The sequence below is a fragment of the Oryza sativa genome, chromosome 12, assembly GCF_034140825.1.
Source record: "Oryza sativa Japonica Group chromosome 12, ASM3414082v1".
Taxonomy (NCBI): domain Eukaryota; kingdom Viridiplantae; phylum Streptophyta; class Magnoliopsida; order Poales; family Poaceae; genus Oryza; species Oryza sativa.
Window position 1 is genome coordinate 23,309,802 of NC_089046.1, and position 13,658 is coordinate 23,323,459.

Below are 13,658 nucleotides of genomic sequence, written 5' to 3' on the forward strand. Positions count from 1 at the left end.
GTCTGGAGCAATGATTAACTAGTTGGTTAAACCTATCAAATGTTCGGAAGAATTGTAGTCCTAGTCAGCTCTTCTGCTTCCACCCAAGATTGATCTTTTCTTTTCTTTTTTTCTTTTTTGGAAGCCCACCCAAGATTGAACTTAACTACAAACGCGTAAATATAAAGAGATAAGTTCATATTGTTTCACGCACTAATGATAAAAAAAATGTCAGATTGCCTGCAATTTTGTATTGTTCACGCGCTGGTGGCACATAACACCTTTTTTAGGGTCACAGAAGATCATTTCTATGCCTATACTAATCACTAGTAAATGCAATATGATGCGTAGTAGGATCTCCTAATTAATGCACCTTCGTTACCCGTAACTTCCCCCGATACAATTAGTAACTAAATTTTTAAGGGCAAGTACTATAAGAGCAAGTTTAATAGTATAGCCCACTACTAGCTCCAATTCATCTATAGCCAATCTAATAGCCAATTCATACAATAGTTGCTTACTACACATCTGGTCCCACCTGCTATACACACAATACGTATCGAAGTCCGTGCTGCAGCTGGCTACAAATCTGTAGGCCGCTGCTCTTCTCTATCTTCCTTTATCTTTTTAAAATATGTTAACAACTGGCTGCCTGCTATTGTACCTGCTCTAAGCCTCTATGCCATTGTCTCTAGGTATCATGTAAGCTAGCTCACTAGATAAGGTGGATGAGAGAAATGAAGAGAGTGGAGTAGCCACCAATGGATTGATAGGAAAGAAATAAAGCAAAAGAGAGATGAGAGCAAACTTCAAGAGAGATGAGAGGTTTGGAATAAAAATAAATTTGTAGGTAAATCTTTTATATATGTGTTCTTGGTGACTTAAAAGCCAATGCTGAAAAAAAACTACGTTGAAAATATCTCAAAATTAAGTTTTAAAATTTAAATTTTAGCTTTTTCTTTAGCTTATTAAATTAATATGATGTATTGGAACAAGTGTGTTACAGGTAATTTGTTGTATACATTACAGTACCTCAATTAATGAGTTGATGATGTGGATCAAATTAAATTAATGAGTTGATGATGCGGATGAAATTAGGGGTGATTATCACCTCCACTGTAAATCTTGCTCAACAAGCCTCTCTCCTCTGTGATTTATTTCAATATTTAATTTCATGTTAACACATTTAATTAACGGATTTACTCGCTATGGTTAACTTTTTAGCAAAGTGGATTCCATTTCCACACGTTTACGTTGACCATTGGAAGATGAAAGCGTCCGAATTTTAAGAAGAATGCAGGACCAAACAAATAGCTATAGCCCATTGTTCTTGGCTTGCATGCTGGCTCTTTTGGCCCCATTCTTGTTTTATGTGATCGTTGAAACAGATTATTAGATCCACGATTCAAGTAGCACTGTTTAGATCACTCGTTTTAAGCTATTTTGTAACCTTATTTATTAGAATACTTAATCTATTTCTATAACTAAATCAATAATTTGTCATAATAATCTGCTCAATAATCTAAATTAAACCAGACTTTAAACTTGTTAGGAGCTCTATCTTCATATCTTTATATCACTTCTATGCAAGACGGGCCACTATGGACACCTGTCCTGTTTCTTCAGGCATGACAGACAGCAGCAAATGGCACATGTCAGGAAATGGAGGTGTGTTATGTTTTCTTTGGACTTTTGATGCCATTGTGTTAATTTGTTGTAAATGCTCTCTAATTTTCTTCTTTTTAAAAAAAATACCCATGGATATTCATTTCCACTAAACATATGCCATTTTTATTTTAAAATCGTTCTAGTAGGCTTGTAGCTAGCCATCATCCACCTTGCGTAGGCCTTATTTAGTAGGGGAAAAATTTTAGGTCTGGCTATCACATCGGATATACGGAAACACATTTAAAGTATTAAACGTAGTCTAATAATAAAATAAATTACATATTCCGCCAGGAAACTACGAGACAAATTTATTAAGCCTAATTAATCCATCATTAACAATTATTTATTGTAGCACCACATTATCAAATCATGGCGTAATTAGGCTTAAAAGATTCGTCTCGCAGTTTACACGCAATCTGTGTAATTTTTTTTTCATACATTTAATACTTTATGCATGTGTCCAAATATTCGATGTGACAGCGTGAAAATTTTTGTCTTGAAAACCAAATAGGGCCTTACCATGAGAATAATCTTTGCTCACGTTTGTTATCCATCAATCTCTCAAGAAAAACACCTTGAGTACTCCCTTCTTCCCATTTTAAACGCTACTATAAGTTTTCGTGTCCAATTTTGATCGTCCATCTTATTTTAAAAAATTGATTAATATTTTTTTATTATTAGATGATAAAATAAAAATAGTATTTTATGTGTGACTTATGTTTTTTATTTTTTAAAATTTCTTTAAATAAAACGAACGATTAAAGTTGGATATATAAACTCATGACTGCACTTGAAATGGGACGGATAATAAATACCAATGGTGACGTCATCATGGCAGGAGCTGGATGACGTTAGCGTATCCCGCTGACACCTGGGCCCAGCCAGGCCGCCGGGCGGGTCCCACCCGGCTGCAAGAGCAATTATTACATCCACACTCGCAGTAGTGCAGCTTTCGGCCGTAGACGACGACGACGACCTGGTTGTTTGGATTATTTTCCGACAGCGTCAACTTAATTCGATTGTTACTTGCAACCGCGTCTGATCCCCCGATTGCTCCAATTTTGCTTATTTAAAAAGGAAGTAAATGCTTTCTCTCATTTTTCACGTACATGGTTTCGAATTACTAAATGTTGTATTTTTTAAATATATATATATATATATATATATATATATATATATATATATATATATATATATATATATATATATATATATATATATATATATATATATATATATATATATATATATATATATATATATATATATATATATATATATATGAAAGTTACTTTAAAAAATCATACCTATTCATTTTTAAAGTATAAAATAACTAATACTACTTGATTGTTACGTATTTTCTCGATCTTCTTCTTATTTAGCGTAGCTTAAGATCTTTGATTTTTTAGAGCAGATATTTCTAGCTCTATAAATCATTTATATTGTCTAAAGTTCACGATTACATAGATAATATTTAGATAAATTATTTTATTTTTGTTTGAGACAAAATATAAATTGTAAATCATTATAATTAACTTATAGATTCTAACTCTAAATCCAACATAGATCTTGAATCTAAGGCTAATACTAAATTGCTAATCATGCCCTCAACCACCAAGCAGCCATGCATGCTAGCTGCCAGTTTCTCTGCTGCTAATTAAAGTATGCACCTGGTACTGTTAATTAAGTGAAGAGCACGTGCACAACAACATATTTTATTACTCCCTCCGTCCCATAATATAAGAAATTTTGACTTTTTACTTGTACCGTTTAACCATTCGTCTTATTAAAAAAATTATTATTTATTTTATTTGTGACTTACCTTATTATCTAAAGTACTTTAAGAACAATTTTTTATTTTTTATATTTGCACAATTTTTTTAATAAGACGAGTAGTCAAATAGTGCAAGCAAAAAGTTAAAATCTCTTATATTATGGGACAGAGGGAGTATATAATGTCTCCGTCCCATTTTAAGTGCAGTCATAATTTTTCGTGTCCAACTTTAATCATTCGTCTTATTTGAAATTTTTTTAAAAAAATTAAAAACATAAGACACACATAAAGTACTATTTATGTTTTATCATCTCATAACAACAAAAATACTAATTATAAAAAAATTTAAATAAGATAGACGATCAAAATTAGACATGAAAACTTATGGTTGCACTTAAAATGGGACAAAGGGAGTATCATAGAGATGTTTTTCTTTTTTTTTCTTTTTTTTTTGCATTATGTCAAATGAAGACGCATGATGGGATGTAGGACGAAATTATTGTAAACGGAATCACATTCCAACAGTAGTTAGGTTGGGAAAAAAAAGTGTGATTGGAATAAAAAGCTTTACAGCTAGCAACCTACATTCGGAAAAAGGAGAAACTGGCAATCTAGAAACAAGCTATATTTGGAGCCACAGAGATGCTATTCGCTAGCTATACCACCATGACAACACATTTGGTGTGTGTTGTGAAGTTAAGAATCCATGATTTTGACATGTATATTATGGTTGAAATCATATGCGCGCGTCCATAGTGTAGATTTATTTTTTATAGAAATTTAATGAGGGGACTGAGATGATTTTTTTTAAAGAAATAGTCGAGTCGTTTTTACACCTTAAATTACCTTATATTTGTAACTACAGTACTTATACTACTATAATATTCAAATTTACAATATAATTAAAATTTCTCAGAATGCATGAATTTTACAGAATTTTATATGAGACAGTTCAATTCTTCCTAAATTTTCTTAAAATTTATGTAAACCGAATAGGCCCTTACCGCATCTGTGTAGCTAGCTACAGAAGCTTTTAGAGCCGAGGACGTATTGGACGGAAATTTTGGATACTCGTGGCACGTTTTTCAAACTGCTAAACAGTGCGTTTCGTGTGAAAATTTTCTATATCAAAGTTATTCTAAAATATAAGATTAATCCATTTTTCAAGTTTGTAATAATTTAAACTCAATTAATCACATGTTATTACCACATCGTTTTGCGTGAAACACTTAATCTTTATCTTTATCTTCATCTTCAGGAGATTCAAACACCACCGGAGTACTTGGATGGCAGTAATGCTCACCGCGGGCTCGGGTATCCATGGATACCCGACCTGATGGGCACGGGTGTGGGCGCGTTCTTTTGTTCCTGGGCACGCTTGACCCGATACCGGTGAACTTAGTGGGCGCACCCGGGTTTTATATTTCGCACGTAGGTAACTCATGCCCGACCCAAAAATTTTGTAATTCCATATATGTCCATTAGGCCTTCATCTTTCCTCATGGCCCCATATCCCATTTGGCCCATTTACATGTAGTGAAACCGAAACCCTAACCCTATCACAAATCCCGCACCGTCACCTCTCCTCTCAGTTCTCACCCTAATCTCATAGCGGCGGCGGTGCACGGGAAAGAGAAAGTGGCGACGCGGTGGCGGACGGGTGCAGGCGGCGGTGCACCGCGCACGGGAGTAGGCGGAGTCGCCTGGGTGGCAGGCGAGGCGGCGGTGCACGGGTGGTGGGCGCAGGTGGCGGCGCACCGGCTCAGGCAGCAGTGCACGGGTGGCGGGCGCAGGCGGCAGCGCACTCCATCCAATCCATCCCCGACTCCTCGCAGTGGCAAGTGTGATATCCAGTGGTCAGGCATGCCTATGCCCGACGGGCATGGGCGTGGGCATGACGTTTTGCCCGATAAACAGTTGGGGTGTGGGTCGGGCGCGGGTACCTGTGTCTCGGGTTGAGCATGGATTCGCTTTACCGTGCCTGACCCAGCCCGTTGCCATCCCTACTTATATATCTCTGCAATTCCAATGAGTAGGGATTGTCTACCGTACTATACCTATAGTAGATTAGTAGTTGCTGTTGATATATGGGACCAGTCTACTCGCTCTGTCCCAAAATAAATTAAAGGGAGTACTTGTTAGTAAATGCTACTGCAAGTTTAGTACTACCTCCGTGTCATTATAAGTGCAACCATAAGTTTCCGTGCCCAACTTTGATCTTATGTCTTATTTAAAAATTTTTTATGATTAGTATTTTTATTGTTATTAGAAGATAACATGAATATTTCATCCGTTTCATATGTTAATGAATTTAACATATATGTCTAGATTCATTAACATCTATATGAATATGGGCGATGCTAGAAAGTCTTATAGTATGAAACGGAGGGATTAGTACTTTATGCGTCACTTCAGTTTTAAAATTTTTTCAAATAAGACAGACGATCGAAGTTGAGCACGGAAAATCATAGCTGCACTTAGTCCCTGTTTAGTTCCCAAAATAAAAACTTTTCACCCATCACATCGAATGTTTGGATACATGTATGGAGTATTATATATGGAAAAAGAAAAGAAAACCAATTACACAGTTCGCGTGTAAATTACGAGACAAATTTTTAAGCATAATTACGTCATGATTTGATAATATGGTGCTACAGTAAATATTTGCTAATGACAGATTAATTAGGCTTAATAAATTCGTCTCACAGTTTACAGACGGAATATATAATTTATTTTGTTATTAGACTATGTTTAATACTTCAAATATATATTCGTATATCCGATATGATAACCAATCCGAAAATTTTCCCCAACAAAAACAAGGCCTTAAATTGGGACAGAGGGAGGGAGGACTGCCGATGATCCGTGTCCCAACCCAAACGCTACTCCCTCCGTCCCATAATATAAGTGATTTTGTGTTTTTACAACGTTTGACCACTCGTCTTATTCAAATTTGTTTTTTGCAAATATAAAAAATAAAAAGTTATGATTAAAGTACTACAGATAATAAAGTAAGTCACAAATAAAATAAATAATAATTTTAAAAAATTTTGAATAAGATGAGTGATCGAATATTGTAAGTGAAATCTTAAAATCCGTTGTATTATGAGATGGAGGGAGTAATAAACAACGAAAAGTTGAGAGTCGCAGATGGAGACAAGCAAAAAAGATCCAGCAGCTAGCACTAGCAAAATAGAATATTGTAAGCAGTACTACTAGTAACAGTCCAGTCTCCGGCGGTGACTCGAGCTCGCTCGCCGCTGATACCGCGTTCTGCAGTGGAAAACCGCGGCATTCCTCCCCCCAATCCGTTGTGGAGTATATATTTTTTCTATATATACACGCCAATGGCGCCACCCATCTCCTTCACTACCGCCATCGATCTTCTTTCTCTTCCCCAGCTCGACCACGACCACTCCCGGGAGGGAGAGGGAGAGGGAGAGCAGCAGCAGCGGTAGCCAGTTAGTCCAGCTGATGCCGCCGAAGCGGCGGCCGGAGGAGGAGTCGCCGCAGGCGGCGGCGCTGAAGAAGCGGTGCCGGTCGTTCGACCTGTGAGAGCTGAATTCCTAGTTCTTGAGTTCTTGTTAATTCCGCTCGCTTGATTAGTTACATTTACGGCCTTTATTACTCACTGATCGATTGATTGGTGATGGGTTGCAGAGAGATCAGGGGTTGCAGGCACCTGCAGGAGCTCGCCGCCGGCTGCGTCCGCACGCTCGAGGCCGCGCTCGAGTCCGCCATTAGCCGGGTAACCAATCCCCTCACCTCATCTCACCTCACCTCACGAGAGAGAATGTGTGTGTGTCTTACTCTGTATTCAGGAATTATTTTTAGAAATAATATTGTTTTAATGAAAAGTTGTAAAAATAGAAGCTAATTAGCTAAAATCGCAAGTTTAACAACACGTCGAACTGCGGTTATTCGACAGGTTTTTTGGTTCACTTGAAAAAGTAAAAGGACATGAAAGGGCATGGCAAGGGGCCTATCGAACAATGTTCGATAGGTCCTGCATGCACGGTGTCGCACAGTGGTTGTTCTCTTTTTTATTATTATTATTTTTTATCCCTTGTCGAACAACCGCAGTTCAACAGGGTATTTTTTTATCCCCTGTTTTGCGGTTGTTCGATATGTACCCCTGTCGAACTTTAGTTGCTGGGTGCTAGACTTGCAATTTTAGTCATTCAACCTCTATTTTTGCAATTCTCTATTAAAAAGTATTATTTCTAAAAAAAATCGTATTCAGGGACAAGATACTTGTTGGATTTTCTTTTAAAATGCTTATGAAAAGGGAAAGATATGAACTAGAGTTTGGATATAAATTCAACATAGGGGAAACCTCAACAAAGATTCAAGTTTGAACTAAAATATTGGAATTTGGGGTAAATTTCAACAGGTATGAATATTTCTTCGGTACCCCTCTCTTATAAGGATTGAATTTGCCAAATACAAAACAGTGGATCACTGTGTTTTTCCTTGTGCTACTACTATTTGATTATTAAGATCCTTCAAATCGAGGTTGAAATGGTCCTCCAAAATCTGGAACTGCTCTGGGTACAAGAGAATAATATCCTGAAATTTTTAAACAAGACTAATTTTGTAACTCTTTTTAGATATTGATTTTTTTTTGAGTTAGTATAAAAAACTCTGTAAAGGCTAACCGTTGAAAAAGTTTAATTCTTTCCTTTGACAGATTCCAGAGGAGGTGACAAAAGCACTTACAAGCTTCCTAATCCGTGCTCCTAGGTATCGCCCTCACATTAGCAATGCGACTTATCTGAAAATTGAAACTTTTTAGATATAATAATGAATATTGAACTGGGACTATGTTTGTAAATCCTATGGTTGCATTCACCTTCATCCAACTTTCTCCTTGTTTTTTTGCAGAACACTGTCTGATCAGAACCAGCCTCCAAGGTACAAGCTTAGGTTCTCAAATGGCTTGAGCAATGAAGTTTTCACAAAGAAAGGAATCTGTGATGTTAATGGAGAGTCTCTCAAGATATCTGTGCATGTAAACAACCCACAAGAGGCCTGCTCGCATCGCCTTCTTTCTGCTAAGATCAGAGTTGTTGTTCTTGATGGTGACTTCAACAAGAATGATCAGGGGTGCTGGACATCAGAGGAGTTCAGAAACCACATAGTGCGCCCACGTGATAAAGTTGGGACTGTGCTGACTGGAGAGCTTGAGCTTAGCCTGAAAAATGGAGAGGCTTACATCCATGATGCCACTTTTGTTGATAACTCCAAGTTCATGAGGAGTGGTAAGTTCAGACTTGGGGTAATGGTTATTGATGATCTCGGTGAACGTATTCAGGAAGGCATAACTGAACCTTTCGTTGTGAAGGATCGTCGCGGAGAAGGTAACCTTAGTTACAAATTTTACATTTTGGTTACCTCAACATCTGAAGTTCTGAATTGTCAAAATGTGAGTGTTCTATTCTTATATGTTTGGTACAATGTAGGTTCCAAAAAGCATGAAATTCCATCATTGGATGATGATGTCTGGCGCCTGAAGAAGATATCAAAAGATGGTGTCTTCCATGATGCATTGAAACAGAGTGGCATTTCAAACGTGAAGGAATTCCTTAGGCTGTACTATACTGATGAGCCAGCTCTGCGCAAAGTAAGAAAATTCACAGTGTACCATTTGCTCAATTCAGTTTCAGTCGCTATATAATGACATGCTCTTATTCCCCCTATATTTAGATTCTTATTAAGGCCACTGATAAAGTTTGGACGACTATCATTGAGCATGCTAAGAAGTGTGATCCTGGAAGAGAGCTGTACTCTTTCTTGCCGGAAAACCGCAATGTTGTGCTGTTCTTCAACTCTATCCATCAGATTGTTGGGGTGATAACTGGTGACCATTACACTCCCTTCAGTGATCTTGACAAGTCTATGCAGGTATTCCTCTGGTTCTGACTGAGTTTACAAATTGCAGGTTATAAAGGATTCTGTTTTAAGTCTTTTAGTTCTATTATATGTGTAAAGGATTTTACTTCAACAAATTATTCATACATCCAAGCTAGTGTTTCGAGTTCTCTGCTCAAAAGATCCATAGTTTTGCTTTGCTGCATACATAATCATATGTACACTATAAAGCAGTTTGTTCTCAATTCTCATGTGGTTCCACCTTTGCAGGATGATGTAGGACAACTGAGCAAATTAGCATATGCAGATTTGAACCACTTCCTACCTGATTTTGAAATGAAAAATGGCAAACCAAGACAAATCAACCAATGCGCTTTCCAAGAATCGAGAATGGTGGAGCCTAAATTTACTGACCAAATCCAAGGACATATGGATCCTAATTTTGCTGGCCTTATACAAGGAAATATGGATCAAAAGAGTAATAGTCTGCATTTTTTTTTCATGCATCTGACAATGGTTGTTGACACTCTAACAAAATACAGTGGCTCATTGACATCAAAACTTTCAAGCTGTTACAGAGAGAAATGTCCATGAATCTGATGATCAGCAAGGAACTTCTGGCAGTCATCCCAGGCAGTGCAAATTATCAAGGTTTGGATCTGTGCGAGTGACACACGTGGCATCCTTGAACAAAAACGATGAAGTAAGTTAAGCCTGAAAAAAATGTAATTCAATTGCAATTCAAATTTCATCTACTTTCTAATCCTTTACAATGAAATTGACATATTTCACAGTATTATTTGGGATCTTTGTCTGATGTTCTTACTGAATAATACCTCCCAGGATTCTTTGGACTTCAGTTTCCTCCTGAATTCTCTATCTGACCAACATGATGCAAGCATGAACACAAATGAGATAGCAGCCTCGGTGACATTCCATTGTCCAACCGCTTCTACAAATGAAATTACTGGATCAGTGGTGATGAGGCAAGCATCTTTCAGAATAGATCATCCAGCTTGTGAAAATGGTAATTACTTGACAAAGAACAACTTGCCCATTTCTATTCCCTGCAATCACATCAACAAAAAAAAAGAAAAAAAATCCTGTGCTCACTGAAACTTTCTCTGCAGATGCTTCAGTTGCTGAATTCCACCAAGAGCAACAGGTGGTTACCGCACAATTTGATCCATCTTTTTTAGCTGTACTCGCTGATGCCCCCATGTACTCAACGCACAACAGCTTCAAAGAGAGTGAATGCCACGAGGCGCTACAAAAGCTGTCTGAAGACTGATTTCCCTAAGAACAATGAACATTCATTTTGATGCATATTTAGGTCAAGTACTGTTTTGAGTCTCATTTTCTTAATATGCCAGCTTGGTATTAGTGATTGCTTCTATTTAATTTGTAATGTGCTCATATTCTTGTACTATTTACTGGATCATTATTATTTAGTTACAAGAACTTTGGCTCTGTGCATGCTAGATGCAGAGGCCGGGGATGTAATTCATCTTCCTTATTAAAAACAATAAATATTGTGTCTAAATTCATTCATATGTTGTACACATTCAGTAAAAATACGGAGTATAATTTACTGAAACCAGATACACTAATCCTGTCAGGATCGTTTCTCCTATAAGAATGAACTGCTTCAAGCAGAAACGTTTATCCTCTAAGAATGAACTGCTTCAAGCAGAATGCTACTCACTGACTCTTGGTAAAATACAACACTTACCTGAACCTGACTTTTAACCTGTTCGACTGCATAGTCCATGGATTTGCGTGTTGTTTATGATGCAGATCGAAGTCGAAACACTCAGAAATATTCAAATCTTTCGACGTGTTCCTGTCTATTTCATGATCCGGACGCGTCGAGACCAAGAACTGAAACACGCTCAGAATGACGACGAGCAGAATGATTTAGGTCAACTTAATTGTATTCTTTTCGAATTTGATCGATTCTTTATTGTGAGGGAGAGACGGAATACGAAAAATCGTTAGAAGACGCAGGGATTTTACCGTGAAACACCGTTGCTGCTTCCCTGTATTTTCAGTAATATTTCGCAGTTCCTACCAAGCTACTCGTTTTGGATTTCGATGCAGCTTTTGATTTGCTCCTGCTATCAGATGGCAGTAAAGTTGATAAAACGCGGCTTAGCAAACAATAAAAATCATTCTTTCGCACACGGTTTTTGAATCTTGATTGATAGTATTTCGAAACGAAATTTGCTCTGCATTTCCTCCAAGAACACATTCACTTTCCTGATTTTTGTGGAGGGTTGTATATATTATAGCTAGCCGATGGATCATATTAACATCCACATCACCATTATATACCATCAAGAGCCCAACCATGTATATATTCCCCAAAAGGTAAATTTATTTTGGTTTTCTGAGCTATTCTTTTACTCTACACAAAGGATAGTTTTTCTACCAGCTGGAGGAGGGAGATTAGGCCTTGTTTGATTGGAGGCCTGAGTAATGTGCCAAAGAAAAACATGTGTTTGTGTGGAAGAAAAAGTTGTGATGATCTTCTTCTTCTTTTTTTTTTTTTGGGGGGGGGGGGGGGGTGTAGGCATACTTGAAAGTGTGTTGTTTGGTTGGAGATGTAAAGCTCGAAAAGAACAAGGGCTTGTTCAGTGCGTTGGATCATCAAATTTTGGCACATTGGAATAAGCAATTTTTGGCAGTGATGGGATGCATTTGGTTTGAATCCTAACAAAATTTTGGTATGTGCAAAAGTTTTCGGAATTACCAAATTTTGGTAGGATGTTATTGGATGAATTATGTTTGGTTTGTGCCTTACAAAACCTACGGCAACAAACTGAATCAGCCCTGAAATCAATTCAAAATGAAAGCAAACATGAAAAATTAAAAATATTATTTTTGCAAGGAAAATATAAAATATTCTAATCTCAACCCATTCAGGATTCAGCACAAGCAAGGAACACTCGGCATTTTTTTTTTTGAGAAATCACCGGAGGGAACACTAGGCATTGAAAATCTGGTATGCGGGTACCTCTTCGAGGGAAATAAAACTAAAGAAAAAATGTCGATATATCCAGGGTTCGCAAAATGCCATGAAAATCATTCAGTATTCTCGGTTTCGACCGATTCTACCTGGCTCAAATCATGAATGTGAGGGAGAATTAGGTAAAATTCAAATTTGAGTTAAAAATAGTTTTTGAATTAACTTGCTAAATTTATGTGAATTTGGACACTTCCACCAAATAAAAGAACTAAAAAAAAGGCTAAATGGACCAAAATCCCATTACAATACTTTATTACCATGTTGCTAGTATCATAAACGACTTTAAACTTCCCAATCATTTTTATATGGTTGTCATTGTTCATATGTTATGTTATATCGTTTTAATTAAGCTGACTACAAAATTGACACTGCCCAAATTATAGAAAGCATGATCTTTTTTCTCAATTTCCCTTCAATTTTCTAAATTTGTTTATATTTATTATGTAGTATTTTTAAAAAAATGTTTTGTTTTTGCTAGTAATTGATCGAAATCAGGTTTATAGTTTCGATTTACAAATTTTAAATGACCTCTCATGCACTCTGCTCGATCGAAATGGCTTGTATTTCGCTACTCGAATGATTCGGTCCCTAAGGCTAACTCAAAATAAATTGGTGTGGTGATGAAGCCATGGGTGTATGACTCTATCTGGGTTTAGAACCCGTGTCAACGAATATTGAATATTACGCACACATAAGTGAGCTTTTGAAAAAGAAAAATTTCCTGAGATCAGGGATGAGTCGTTGACTCGATGTTTTTCATTTATTTGAGTGTGTGTTTGTGAGTATGTGAGTGTGGTATTGCATATATTATATAATAAGGCTTATGCGTTTGCCATATGTAATAAAAATATACATGAATTACAGTTCTGAAGGCCTCTGCCATAAGACATAATTTTTACTGATTTTTTTTTTAAAAAAGAGTGATGGGACAAATTCCAAGGCAGTAACATGTTAAAAGAATACATTAATTATAATAATTACCGATATATGTTACGCCCATTCATAATGAAATAAAATGTCAAGTAAATGACATCACTAAACATGATATCATGCTCGCTCCTGTCCTACGTAGCATCACATATTCGTTGTTTTTTGTTTTGTTTTGGTAATTCCAAAAATAGAGTAGTTTTGGTCGAGCTCGACGACGAGCATATGCCCGCGTTGTGTTGTTGGAAGATTTGCACGCTGTTCCCGCGAAATTCACATTCCCCAGTGGGGAGAGTGGGAACGTGATGGGTCTTGGGGCTTTTGCCGCCAACCGCGCGCGCCACGCGGCAGCGGAGCAGGTGTAGTTCTTGGCAAATAGTAGTTAAAATCCCCAGCTTTGGAGTGGTGCTC

At 37.1% G+C, this 13,658-nt stretch overlaps 1 protein-coding gene across 2 annotated transcripts; it reads left to right on the forward strand.

Annotated features, from left to right (window-relative positions):
* Nucleotides 1–6,789: 6,789 nt before the first annotated feature.
* On the forward strand, nt 6,790–10,843 carry LOC4352495 (protein SAR DEFICIENT 1). 2 transcript variants are annotated; one of them, XM_015762701.3, is made up of 10 exons: nt 6,790–6,972; nt 7,082–7,169; nt 8,112–8,164; nt 8,306–8,781; nt 8,884–9,044; nt 9,128–9,325; nt 9,563–9,770; nt 9,862–9,995; nt 10,136–10,319; nt 10,423–10,843. In XM_015762701.3, the coding sequence occupies exons 1-10, from the start codon at nt 6,896–6,898 to the stop codon at nt 10,581–10,583; spliced, it is 1,740 nt and encodes a 579-aa protein (XP_015618187.1). In that variant the 5' UTR covers nt 6,790–6,895; the 3' UTR covers nt 10,584–10,843. The 2 variants fall into 2 exon arrangements, with proteins under 2 accessions (XP_015618187.1, XP_015618188.1); XM_015762702.3 differs by having other exon boundaries at nt 9,871–9,995.
* The last annotated feature ends 2,815 nt before the right edge of the window (nt 10,844–13,658 follow it).

Excerpts from the sequence above, each read along its gene's own strand:
- LOC4352495 (XM_015762701.3), top strand. The coding sequence starts at position 6,896 with ATGCCGCCGAAGCGGCGGCCGGAGGAGGAGTCGCCGCAGGCGGCGGCG. Across the intron at positions 7,170-8,111 it reads TCGAGTCCGCCATTAGCCGG|ATTCCAGAGGAGGTGACAAA; the intron begins GTAACCAATCCC and ends TTCCTTTGACAG. Across the intron at positions 9,771-9,861 it reads AGGAAATATGGATCAAAAGA|CTGTTACAGAGAGAAATGTC; the intron begins GTAATAGTCTGC and ends AAAACTTTCAAG.